Genomic DNA, 13,400 nt, shown 5'->3' on the forward strand with positions numbered 1-13,400 from the left:
TACTACGTTGTTTGAGGCTCCAAGATGGAATTGGTGGTTTAAACATAATTGATCACTATGTTCAAAAACTACCAGAACCACAGGGAGAATCCGCACAACTAAGACTCAATGCTCCTGACTTGCGAGGAGGTTACAGACCTACCCGCATCATACCCAAAGACCAAGCAGGAAACTCGGGAATTTCTGCAAGTGACAAGGACTTCCGCGGGAAGAACCCCCATGGAAAACCTTACAAAAACCCCTTTTCAAAACCCTTTGCTTAAGTCCAAAAATTCACCTCACTTTATTAGACATTCGTGAGAAGAACATTGGACTGGGGGGACTTGAAGAGGTAGGTCCCAGCAGGGCTCAGTTGGTCCCGCATGACTCACCTTGAACAGGGATGTCTGCGCAAAGACCATCTACTCCCGCAGGACCCACCAGGCTCAGAGAAGCCTACGCGCAGTATGCAAGCTGCATACGTAGGGAAAAGCCTCCCAATGGTAAAGTAACCCGCCTGTTCCCGCAGTTGCGGATACAAGCCATCAGGGAAGGCTACCCGCACAGCATAGCTACACGCATAAGGCTTAACACTTACAAATTCAGTGTCACCTGAAAGAATGAGCAAAGGCGGGAGGGGGAAAACTCCCGCCAAAATGGGCCAGTCCGTATGATGGAGGATCTTTTGCGTGATACCTGACGAGGTAAAGACAAAAGATCTGACCAAGAATGCGACAGCTCACTGACAGCAGCGTGGCAGACAGCACGCCACAGCACTGTGACCAATAGCCGCCGCCTGCCCACCAACTCCTGCCAGACCACGTGCCTAGCCTGCAGTTGGTAGAAGACGAAGAGTGCACGGCACGCCTGCTCTGTGTCAGCCGCTACCTATCCACCACTCACAGGTAGGGCACGTGCATAGGTTACAGTTGGTAGCGTGTTGGGCCGGCTAAACCCCTTGGAAACCCACCTTCGGCTATAAAAGACAGCAAATGGTATTATCATTTCATCATCTACTATCTCGTATAACTTACTTGATAACTGCTCTAATAGTATTCATATACTTTTATATTCAAAGAGCAATATAGACTGATTCTCACGCCGGAGGGTGGTCACAAGGAGGAACCCCCCCCTTCTCAGTGACGAGCTTACGGTGTCTGTTTTGCAGGTTCCCTGAAGTACAACTTACTCTGCTGGACCTAACCTTCGTGGGAAACATTACTTAGCCCCCAGATTACCTATAATCTGCCCGGGGTCACTTAGTGTTTCTTCAAAAACTCAAAACATATATATCAATAAAACCAAAAAGAAATGTAGTGGACATAGCGTTCTCAACCTCTCTCTAAAAATTTGGGTTGAGAAAATTTTAAATTATATGATATGGTTATAAATGGTTGTGAGTAGATAAAAGAGAAAATATTATACGAAAAAGTTAAATTTAGGATTTCATTGTTCACACCGTATAATATTTTAATATTTTCTGAAAGTGGTTGTGAGTGAAATAGAGAGAAATGAAAATGATAAAAGTTAAAAGTATATTATTTAATTGAAAAGAAAAAAAGAAACTGTAGTGATTTATACCGTAATTATATGATATATATGGATATATGGTATGGAATTGAATGTGAATGCTCTTATTCACTTGCATGCTATCAACATTTGTTTTAGTTATATTAACCCATTAAAATCATATGGTTTATTGAACTCGCCATAGATTATATTAACCCCGCTCACCATCAAAGCAAATTAACTCAAAGCTCATCATAACATATTAAGAAGACATTTGAACCTGTGTATCATTTAACTTGGGTTTCACCTGTAGAAGAATTAGAGATGATGAGGAAGGCGTTAGGACTGTAGGGTTTCTTGATTTTGAAGGTAATTTTCGTCTTTTAGGTTTTTTAACTTTCCAAATTAATTAAAGAATTTACTAACCAAACACATTATTATTTTTCTAAGAATTCCACTCAAAATTCCATTTTCAATTTATATTCAATCTTTTTTAAAACAATTGACAAAGATCCTTGATAGCAACTGTTTTGTTGCGCGAGTGAATGGGAATGCGAGCTTGTTGATAGAGTGAAGTGGAAGATGAAGTGTGTAAAGACCATGTTCACTTGGGCCCATGAGGAGGATTGTATGCGTAGACTTGTTATTCCCCACAAAAAGTGGAACTAATAGAAAACAATGTTGTTTAAACTGAATTATGTACAAGAGTTGTTTAATTTGTAATTTCGGGAACATGAAAAATAGAATATATGCAAAAAGATTTGTTTGATGAGTGAATTTTAGAGGAGCCAAAATGAAGAATAAGAAGGCCTTTACCAACATGAAGGAAATCATTACCATGATATCAGTGGCGGATGCAGGAAAAAAATTCACAGGGATCTGAAAAGGGTCGGTGTTCAAATTTCATAGGATCGACAGGGATTTTAACTTATATATACCTTTAAAATTATTTTTTCACAGAGGTCGGCCAACACCTACACCTTAGGTGTAGCTCCGCCACTGCATGATATGCTTTGGGCGAGTGCTCAATTAGGTTAGGGTTTTTCCCGGATCGAAAGGTGAGTGTATCTTGATGTAGTGAATTTAGTCAGTAGCTCATTCAAAGAATTTGTTGACCGTTTAAAAAATAATAAAAAGCAGAAAAAGGGCGGTCGGAATTTGGACCACACGTGGTCTTATGACTATGATATGACAATCCACGATACATGGTTATGCATGTCATGACCAAAAGCCCTAGGACCACATTGCTAGTCGATCTGTTGTTGGTTTTTGGATGGCAATTTCTGCTACAGTTCTAGAAGGGCCGGTTTGTGAGAGGTGACTGATGAGTTGGGTATTATTTCTCATTTTCCTTATATCCCTTCTTTCTCTCTTAGCACATTATAATTTTTATAAACAAATCCATTTATTATGAAAATTATATTTATATATGAACTTGTAAAATGTTGTAAATTTATAAACACACAAGCTTAGTAAAACTTAACAAAAGTAAAAATATTAATTTTAAACAGTAAAAAATTCATTTACGTTTAAATTTGTTTTTAATAAAACTAAGAAGTCCGTGTTAAATTGCATTAGATCTATCAACCTGTTTGACTCATTTAGATAAATATGTAAAACGGGTCTTGTTTTGTTAACACAATTTTGAATGTTAGTGGGTTAATGCTGTTAGTTTTACACAAACATATACATGGGTTATGTTCAGATTGAACGATTCAACCCACTAACAAGTGGCAAACCGATGATTTTTCTATGGTGGCCGCTTTATTGGATATCAACTAGTAGGGTTACAATGAGGTTTTTGAAGTAATCATAACCATGAAAAAATAATACATGGCATAGTTAATTGAGTTCGATACACACATGCATATATTCTTTTTTGCTTTGTGCTATTTTTTCAAACGCAACATGTATACATTGATTATTTCTAACATCTCTTGTAAACTCTCGTATTTTTAATTGTTCTTGGTTTGTAAAACGGGCCTTCTTCCTTAGGATTGTGCTTATCCTGTCATTTTTCACGTGACAATTGAATCTTTCTTTTCCACGATTTCCAAACCATTTGTCACGTCCTAAGTTGTTGTCGTGGCGTGAGCACAAAAATCTATCTTGACTTTTTTCAGGGCATCCAATCTAGAGTTTTATTCTCTCTTCATATGTCTTCAGTTTCCCGATGATCTCGTCCAGTGATACATCATCTAAGTCGGTGCTATGTTCTATAGATGCAACAACTTAGATAAATCGGTATGGTGCAAATTCTAGAAGTTTATGTACAAGAAACCGTAGATCCAAATATTTTCCTAACTCACTCGTTTTAGTGACGTAAATATTAATCCTCTTATGAATGCGTCTTCGTTTCTTCTTCCTTCATTTACATCAATTGAAATTTTATCATCAAATATTGCTAATGAGCATTCTGCACCCAATTTACACCAAGGTTTCCCTACTAATTCGAGCATATAGCATTTTACTACTAAATTATCCAAATATACCCTCACTAGCTTTTAATCCGCGTGTTACGCGGGTTACTTTTAGGTTGTTTTTATAAACAACTGTGAGAATCACGTGATGACTGGAAAACGGAACAAGGGGGGGCCGTTCAATATCTGTTGCAAAAGACACCAATTATTTTTAATTGTGCTCTCGTCTTTTTCTTTTGTTTGTCGTTTTTAATAATAATTTATTAAATATTATATGTGGTGGTCTGTGAACATTACTAAAAAGAGGTAGGATATTGACAAAGAGCATACCATAAGTGGAAAGCATTCATTTCCTAGTTGCTATGCTTGAAAACAAGAACTTGATAAATTGTGTAAATAGGAAAAAAAAAAATCAAGGTTCTAAAAATTTTAAATATTTTTTAAAAGTCTGCCCTACAATTATTTCACAAAAAAGTTAAATATGTTATGTAACTTTACTACCACATGCCTGAAAAATGTTTCACGAAAAAGGACTTAATGATTTTATATGAAAAATTAAATACATCCCATGTATTTGAATTTAATTAGCCTATAAACTTAATTAAACAAATACGCCCGCCCATGCTCGTGGTTTGCTCCATGGTTTTGCCCCATTGTTGGAAAACACATCCATTTAGATGTGTGGGGCGTTTTTTGCTAATTTGAAAGAGGGGCACCCCTCCATTAGAGATGTTCTAAGCTTAGAAGAAATAGAAGATATTATTTCATATGGTAAGGTTAAAAGAAAAACTCACTTAAGTTGTGAAAACTCTAGAAACTCAATCTCAACCACATATTTTTAATTAAAGTTTAAATCTTGTGATCCATAATTAAAGTGAATAAAAATATAGTTTTTTCTCTTTTCTGAAAACATATAAAAAAATGTTAAAAAATAGCAAAAATTTTTTTTTTTTTAGTTTTCGATGTTTTGTATTAAATATTGCAACATATATTACGCGTGCAAAAAAAACGATGTTACATAAGGTTTTCACAACTCAAGTGGGTTTTCATTCTATATTTCCCCATGTCGCATATATATATATTCTTTTCTTTTATTTGTCGATTTTAATAATAATTTATTAAACATTAAATGTGGTGGTATGTGAACATTACTAAAAAGAGGTAGGATTTCGACAAAGAGCATACCAGAAGTGGAAAGCATTCATTTGCTAATTGCTATACATGAAAACAAGTAGAACTTGATACATTGTGTAAACTAGGTTGTTATCCGGCGCGTTGCACCGGGGCGTGCCGGGCGGTTTTTTGTTTGTTACACTCGGGCGTCGTTCCTATAAGTTGACGTGAATTCGGTTGGTATCGGTAACGTTCTTTACGGTATCAAAACTAAACCAAAAAAACAATTCGTTAACGCGCTGGGTAGTTCTTTGTTGGTTACACCCGGGCGTTGTTTCTGTAAGTTAATGTGAATTCGGTTGGTATCGGCAACGTTCTTTATGGTATCAAAACTAAACCAAAAAAATATTCCTCAACGCGCCAGGGCGTGCTGGGCAGTTCTTTATTGGTTGCACCCGGGCGTCGTTTCCGTACGTTGACGCGAATTCGATTGGTATCGGCAACGTTCTTACGGTATCAAAACTAAACCAAAAAAATAATTCCACAACCTAACATATTTAAAACAAGTTAAAAAACAAAACACCACACCACCTTGCATTTTCGTTGTTTGATTTTTATGAAGTCTATAAATAAAAAAATCTATTTCTATTAAAAAAATGGCTTCAAGAAGGCTCGAGCTCAAGACTTGCAAGTTGCAACGACAAAACAATACCACCACAGTAGCTTTTTTTTTTTACTTTCAAATGAACAATTACTAAAACAAAAAAAAAGAATAAAAGGGGGCTCAAAGAGAATCAAACTCGAGACATACAACATGCAACAATAACACAACAAAACCACCACACCAACATTCATTTTGTTTAAGTTAATTATTTTCAAATGTATAAATGCCAAAACAGATGTTAATATTAAAAAAAAAATAAATCTAATGGCTGCCACATGACAACCACTTATTGTAGCTCCTTAAAGTTACTATAGCTTAAGGTTTTCATTTATATATAGTATAATAGGTAAAAGAAAAAAAAAACTAACAGGGTTCTAAAAATTTTAAAATACTTTTTTAAAAGTCTACCCTACAATTATTTCAAAAAAAAAAAATTGAAATATGTTATGTAGCTTTACTACCACGTACCAGAAAAACGTTTCATGAAAAGAACATAATGATTTCATATGAAAAATTAAATACATGCGATGTGTTTGAATTAATTGGCCTATAGATTTAATTAGCAAATACTCCCGCCCATGCTCGTGGTTTGTTCCATGGTTTTGCCCACTGTTGGAAAATGCCTCCGCTTAGATGTGCTGGGCGTTTTTGGCTAATTTGGAAGAGAGGCATCCCTCCATTGGAGATGTCCTAAGCTTAAAAAGAAATAGAAGATATAATTGCACATATATATAATTGTGTTATCATAAACTGATGATCTAGTAGTAGTATAGTATTTGTCATTTATAAAAATAGCATGGATTCAAATATTTGAAGATTAAAAGGTATTCGTATGTAAAAACTTGATGTTAGAAATAATATATATGCTATCACAAAAATTTGAGTGGCATTAAGTATAAGTATATATATTCAAACAGTAATTATCACCAGCACCTTAAAACTGCCATACAATTCACAAACATAACGATATAAATCAAAATCTACCTTATAGGCAATTCATTTAAATATAGAACTTTAAACAAAAGTGATTTTGTTAAATTATTTTACTTTTACATTTCTTCTTCCTTATGCATATAAGAAAGAGGAGTTAATTCAAACGTATATCAGGTATGTTTAGCAACACTTTTAAATTTTATTGAATATGTTATCGAGTGTAAATATAACATATCGTGAAAGGTCTTTATACTAGTGTGGTGACGTATCCAATACATTTAGTAGTGTACAAATTACATCTCAAATAGAATAGTTCTTTTTGTGACAAGGGGAGTTTTAATCAAGAATCCGTAAAAAAGGAAATCTCACTAGAAATGGTGAACGCGGTTTGAACCAAGGGGTAGAAACTTTATTGGTAAGAGTACATATTTTTTTACTTTGTAAAGGAAAATGGACATAAACGAGATGAAAATATAAGAAGTTTGAAGTAATTAACACTTTAATTTGTATTAGACCATTAGATGTCTAAGTGAGAGATGTAATGTACGTAGTTGAGTATTGTGACAATCTATCATTGTCTCATTTAATGTATGAAAGTTGATAGTTTATAAAATTGGTGGGAAATGAATCATGTCACTGTGATCACGACTATGTAGACGGGGGGGGGGGGGGGGGGGGGATGCCAAAATTTTCGCCACAAAATAGGAATCTACGGCAAGCTCTCATTTGTTAGTCATACATATTGTTAGGTCTATTATGTTCATTAGGTTGATGTTTCGTATATTATGCTACATTATAATCTCAAATCATGCAAACTAGTGTCTATTTAGTAAGGTGTACTATGTAACAATCCACTTAGACATGCACCTAAACTTCACATGCCAATTCACATAATTTATTCTAAATTAAATAAATTGTTTATATTAGCCAACTATCCACACTACTGTTTTCAATATCGTTGTCGTAAAAACACCCAGCACTATTACCACCACGCGTCACACCGTCCCTCCCTCGTGCTTTTCAACATAATATTGCTATGTTAATGTCGTTTTATGGGCTTAGTATAACAACATAATCTGTCTACTAAAAATTATAAACTTTATGTATGTATGAAATTGTAACTAATATGTATTTTTGGTGGTATATAAAATACGACAATACGAATATTTTTTATTTATTCGAGTCAATTAACTAGAAAAAAAAAGTTAAAGAAGTACAAAACGAGTGACAATAAAACGATTGGACCATTGGACCATATGTAGAATAAGGATAAAAAAAATAAAATTCTTGTCTTAATATTGTTATTAGCATAAAACAAAATCTTATTTTCGTATGTAAATATATCAAATCTAGTTATGATTTATCAACCAAAAGAATGTCTTATTTACCCAACAACATGAGTAAGTTGATACTAGTAAACAGTATATACTATCACGTATGACCGTCTTGTGGGTAAGCTAAATGAAGCAATGACTTTAGGCCTTTACTTAGAGGGCCTCCATCTTAAATCAAAGTTATGTATTATGAGATTTTGAAAGTAGAGTTCTTTTAAAATTAGTAACTCACTGATGGATCACAAGCTAAGAAGGATTGCTCCATATCCATTATCAGTGCATATCATCCATATTCTATAGTTTTTGCATACTCTCTAACGCTATATGCATAAAGAAAAGAAAAGACCTAACATTTTAGTTAGTTTTAGGCATCCGAAAATATTGAGTCGGCCCTGTCATCACGAGTTCCCTATTCCTTACTTGGAATTCTATATATTACCGAAAAAAAAAGTGCATGAGGATTCCTACCTTCATGATCAGAACACCCTCAAACAAGTTTTCTATTATAAAACTCAAAACATATATATCAATAAAACCAAAAAGAAATGTAGTGGACATAGCGTTCTCAACCTCTCTCTAAAAATTTGGGTTGAGAAAATTTTAAATTATATGATATGGTTATAAATGGTTGTGAGTAGATAAAAGAGAAAATATTATACGAAAAAGTAAAATTTAGGGTTTCATTGTTCACACCGTATAATATTTTAATATTTTCTGAAAGTGGTTGTGAGTGAAATAGAGAGAAATGAAAATGATAAAAGTTAAAAGTATATTATTTAATTGAAAAGAAAAAAGAAACTGTAGTGATTTATACAGTAATTATATGATATATATGGATATATGGTATGAAATTGAATGTGAATGCTCTTATTCACTTGCATGCTATCAACATTTGTTTTAGTTATATTAACCCATTAAAATCATATGGTTTATTGAACTCGCCATAGATTATATTAACCCCGCTCACCATCAAAGCAAATTAACTCAAAGCTCATCATAACATATTAAGAAGACATTTGAACCTGTGTATCATTTAACTTGGGTTTCACCTGTAGAAGAATTAGGGATGATGAGGAAGGCGTTAGGACTGTAGGGTTTCTTGATTTTGAAGGTAATTTTCGTCTTTTAGGTTTTTTAACTTTCCAAATTAATTAAAGAATTTACTAACCAAACACATTATTATTTTTCTAAGAATTCCACTCAAAATTCCATTTTCAATTTATATTCAATCTTTTTTAAAACAATTGACAAAGATCCTTGATAGCAACTGTTTTGTTGCGCGAGTGAATGGGAATGCGAGCTTATTGATAGAGTGAAGTGGAAGATGAAGTGTGTAAAGACCATGTTCACTTGGGCCCATGAGGAGGATTGTATGCGTAGACTTGTTATTCCCCACAAAAAGTGGAACTAATAGAAAACAATGTTGTTTAAACTGAATTATGTACAAGAGTTGCTTAATTTGTAATTTCGGGAACATGAAAAATAGAATATATGCAAAAAGATTTGTTTGATGAGTGAATTTTAGAGGAGCCAAAATGAAGAATAAGAAGGCCTTTACCAACATGAAGGAAATCATTACCATGATATCAGTGACGGATGCAGGAAAAAAATTCACAGGGATCTGAAAAGGGTCGGTGTCCAAATTTCATAGGATCGACAGGGATTTTAACATATATATACCTTTAAAATTATTTTTTCACAGAGGTCGGCCAACACCTACACCTTAGGTGTAGCTCCGCCACTGCATGATATGCTTTGGGCGAGTGCTCAATTAGGTTAGGGTTTTTCCCGGATCGAAAGGTGAGTGTATCTTGATGTAGTGAATTTAGTCAGTAGCTCATTCAAAGAATTTGTTGACCGTTTAAAAAATAATAAAAAGCAGAAAAAGGGCGGTCGGAATTTGGACCACACGTGGTCTTATGACTATGATATGACAATCCACGATACATGGTTATGCATGTCATGACCAAAAGCCCTAGGACCACATTGCTAGTCGATCTGTTGTTGGTTTTTGGGTGGCAATTTCTGCTACAGTTCTAGAAGGGCCGGTTTGTGAGAGGTGACTGATGAGTTGGGTATTATTTCTCATTTTCCTTATATCCCTTCTTTCTCTCTTAGCACATTATAATTTTTATAAACAAATCCATTTATTATGAAAATTATATTTATATATAAACTTGTAAAATGTTGTAAATTTATAAACACACAAGCTTAGTAAAACTTAACAAAAGTAAAAATATTAATTTTAAACAGTAAAAAATTCATTTACGTTTAAATTTATTTTTAATAAAACTAAGAAGTCCGTGTTAAATTGCATTAGATCTATCAACCTGTTTGACTCATTTAGATAAATATGTAAAACGGGTCTTGTTTTGTTAACACAATTTTGAATGTTAGTGGGTTAATGCTGTTAGTTTTACACAAACATATACATGGGTTATGTTCAGATTGAACGATTCAACCCACTAACAAGTGGCAAACCGATGATTTTTCTATGGTGGCCGCTTTATTGGATATCAACTAGTAGGGTTACAATGAGGTTTTTGAAGTAATCATAACCATGAAAAAATAATACATGGCATAGTTAATTGAGTTCGATACACACATGCATATATTCTTTTTTGCTTTGTGCTATTTTTTCAAACGCAACATGTATACATTGATTATTTCTAACATCTCTTGTAAACTCTCGTATTTTTAATTGTTCTTGGTTTGTAAAACGGGCCTTCTTCCTTAGGATTGTGCTTATCCTGTCATTTTTCACGTGACAATTGAATCTTTCTTTTCCACGATTTCCAAACCATTTGTCACGTCCTAAGTTGTTGTCGTGGCGTGAGCACAAAAATCTATCTTGACTTTTTTCAGGGCATCCAATCTAGAGTTTTATTCTCTCTTCATATGTCTTCAGTTTCCCGATGATCTCGTCCAGTGATACATCATCTAAGTCGGTGCTATGTTCTATAGATGCAACAACTTAGATAAATCGGTATGGTGCAAATTCTAGAAGTTTATGTACAAGAAACCGTAGATCCAAATATTTTCCTACTCACTCGTTTTAGTGACGTAAATATTAATCCTCTTATGAATGCGTCTTCGTTTCTTCTTCCTTCATTTACATCAATTGAAATTTTATCATCAAATATTGCTAATGAGCATTCTGCACCCAATTTACACCAAGGTTTCCCTACTAATTCGAGCATATAGCATTTTACTACTAAATTATCCAAATATACCCTCACTAGCTTTTAATCCGCGTGTTACGCGGGTTACTTTTAGGTTGTTTTTATAAACAACTGTGAGTACATATAACTATAAGTATATTAAAATTAAAAGTAGTAACTTATATATGGGTTACTTTAATTTTTTCTAATGTACATAATATTATGGATTTTATTGTAGAAATCAATTAATAACATCACAGTATGAACTCCAAATATTTTATGAAATAAAGCATTCAAAATTACAATTAAATTTAGTTCAAGTAAGAAAAGATTTCCTTGAAGACGACATTTGTTGTCTTGCAAGTTTGTTTGCCATATTTGTCTAGGATAAGTATCTTCAAACCGTTTTTGCTTGTAACTCTTGATAAGGTGACATATAGTTGTCCGTGTGAGAAGACATCATTCTTTAGGTACAAATCAACCCTATTTAATGACTGCCCTTGGCTTTTGTTTATAGTCATAACGAAACAAACTGATAAGGGATATTGTCGTCTTGTAAATTTGAATGCTATGTTCTTGTCAGAAAGTGTTAAAGCGATTCTAGGAATAGATATTATTTCACCAGTGTTAGTTCCTGAAAGAATTTTCACTTCAATTACATGGGTGCCTAAAGAAAGAACCTGAAGCCTAGTTCCATTGCATAAGCCTTTCTTTTGATCAATATTTCTTAGAAGCATAACCGGCACTCCCACTTTTAGTATAAGGCTATGGTTTGGTATTCCCGCTATTTTTAGACCATTTAATAGCTCGGTAGAGTATAAAGTTGGATCAACATTTCCGTCTATATATTCAGACTTCGACACAAAATCTGAGCTTAAGTACTCAACCGGTTCACCAGGGAAGCTTTCGATCAACTGGTCATTTATTTCATGCATGACCTCATTTGTTGGTGCAAGTAATGCTCTCTGTTGAAAGTAATTAGGGTCTTCGGTGTTGTTTAACATGTCCAGATACACAAACTGAATTAGCTTTGTGATAGGGTCATTACATTTTTCGATCAGTAAATCAGTTGGTATCTCTATTTTTGTTGTACCGTCATTAGGCCCACCAACTTTACCTTCTCCGATGTCTAGCAACCACTGTGCAAACTTTTTTGTTTCCTCTATATCAGGAGATGGTTGACCAATTGTTAACCTTAATTTTCTTGTTAATCTAAGGATACGACATTCATTCCAAAAGTATGAAGAACATTGAGTTGCCTTTACTATTTGTTGTCTGCTTCCTTTCTGAATTACTGGAAAAATTTGTCTGAAGTCACCTCCAAACACAACAACTTTTCCTCCGAACAGTAGTTTAGATTCCAACACATCTTTGCATGATCTGTCTAGAGCTTGAAATGCATGTTTGTGGGTCATTGGGGCTTCATCCCAAATTATTAATTTTGTTTTTTGTAATAGCTCCGCATCATCCGAACCTCGTTCTATTACACAAGAGGAGTCCTCATTCAGGTTAATTGGAATGTGAAATCTCGAATGCGCTGTTCTACCACCGGATAGAAATAATGATGCAATTCCACTTGAAGCAACATTCAAAACAATATTACCTTCTGATCGTATTGCTGAAGTTAATGTCTTCCATAAGTATGTTTTCCCTGTTCCACCATAACCGTAAACAAAAAAGTCACCACCGTTGTTCTTGTGAATAGCTTTTGTTATTGTGTCAAAAATAGCTTTCTGTTCTGAGGTGATTGTGAAGAAGAGCTTTTGAAATTCTTGATCGTATGACTGTTCGTCAAGGATCAGCCTATTATTGATAACAGATAAGGATTCTTCATCGGGAAAGGCATCGTCTCATACCTAGTTAAGCTAGTGTTGTTTTGTTGTAGTATTTTCTTGAATTCAAGTAAGGTAAGGTTCTTTACTTGTTCTTTAGTCAGTTGCAACTCTGTAGAACGTTTAAATAAATGAGAATTTTAATCATTAAAGACTAAAATTTGACATTTAATATTAGTAAGGATATAGCATATACCTAGAGATTTTAAAAGTTTGCGTTGCTTATAGATTATGTCTTCCGAGAGGAGTTTCCATGTACTGTTCCATACATGTTCGGGTCTAGAGAGACTATCAGTAGACAACATTGTAGCAAACAATGATCGTAGGTAATCACCTGAACCTGAAAGGCTTGCTTCTTCAATTCCCTCAATGTATTCTGTGTCATCATCAAGTAATCCAAGGGCATAGCATGCATCTCTGAAAGTATTGTATGTTTGACCGTTAACGGTACGCAT

At 34.2% G+C, this 13,400-nt stretch overlaps 1 protein-coding gene across 1 annotated transcript; it reads right to left on the bottom strand.

Annotated features, from left to right (window-relative positions):
• Positions 1 to 11,424: 11,424 nt before the first annotated feature.
• Positions 11,425 to 13,400, bottom strand: LOC143539011 (uncharacterized). The gene is made up of 3 exons (XM_077032439.1): positions 13,142 to 13,400; positions 12,970 to 13,057; positions 11,425 to 12,916 (listed from the first exon to the last, which is right to left on the bottom strand). The coding sequence occupies exons 1-3, from the start codon at positions 13,398 to 13,400 to the stop codon at positions 11,425 to 11,427; spliced, it is 1,839 nt and encodes a 612-aa protein (XP_076888554.1).

This window comes from Bidens hawaiensis, unplaced genomic scaffold (genome assembly GCF_021521415.1).
Source record: "Bidens hawaiensis isolate Kalapana, Puna unplaced genomic scaffold, B.hawaiensis_p1.1 tig00011791_1, whole genome shotgun sequence".
NCBI classification, from domain to species: domain Eukaryota; kingdom Viridiplantae; phylum Streptophyta; class Magnoliopsida; order Asterales; family Asteraceae; genus Bidens; species Bidens hawaiensis.

What these genes read in the sequence shown, in the direction of transcription:
- LOC143539011 (XM_077032439.1), bottom strand. Translation starts at nt 13,400, where the DNA reads ATGCGTACCGTTAACGGTCAAACATACAATACTTTCAGAGATGCATGC. An exon ending in CAAACTTTTAAAATCTCTAG is followed by an intron (nt 13,058 to 13,141) that starts GTATATGCTATA and finishes AACGTTCTACAG; the next exon opens with AGTTGCAACTGACTAAAGAA. An exon ending in AACAACACTAGCTTAACTAG is followed by an intron (nt 12,917 to 12,969) that starts GTATGAGACGAT and finishes TATCAATAATAG; the next exon opens with GCTGATCCTTGACGAACAGT.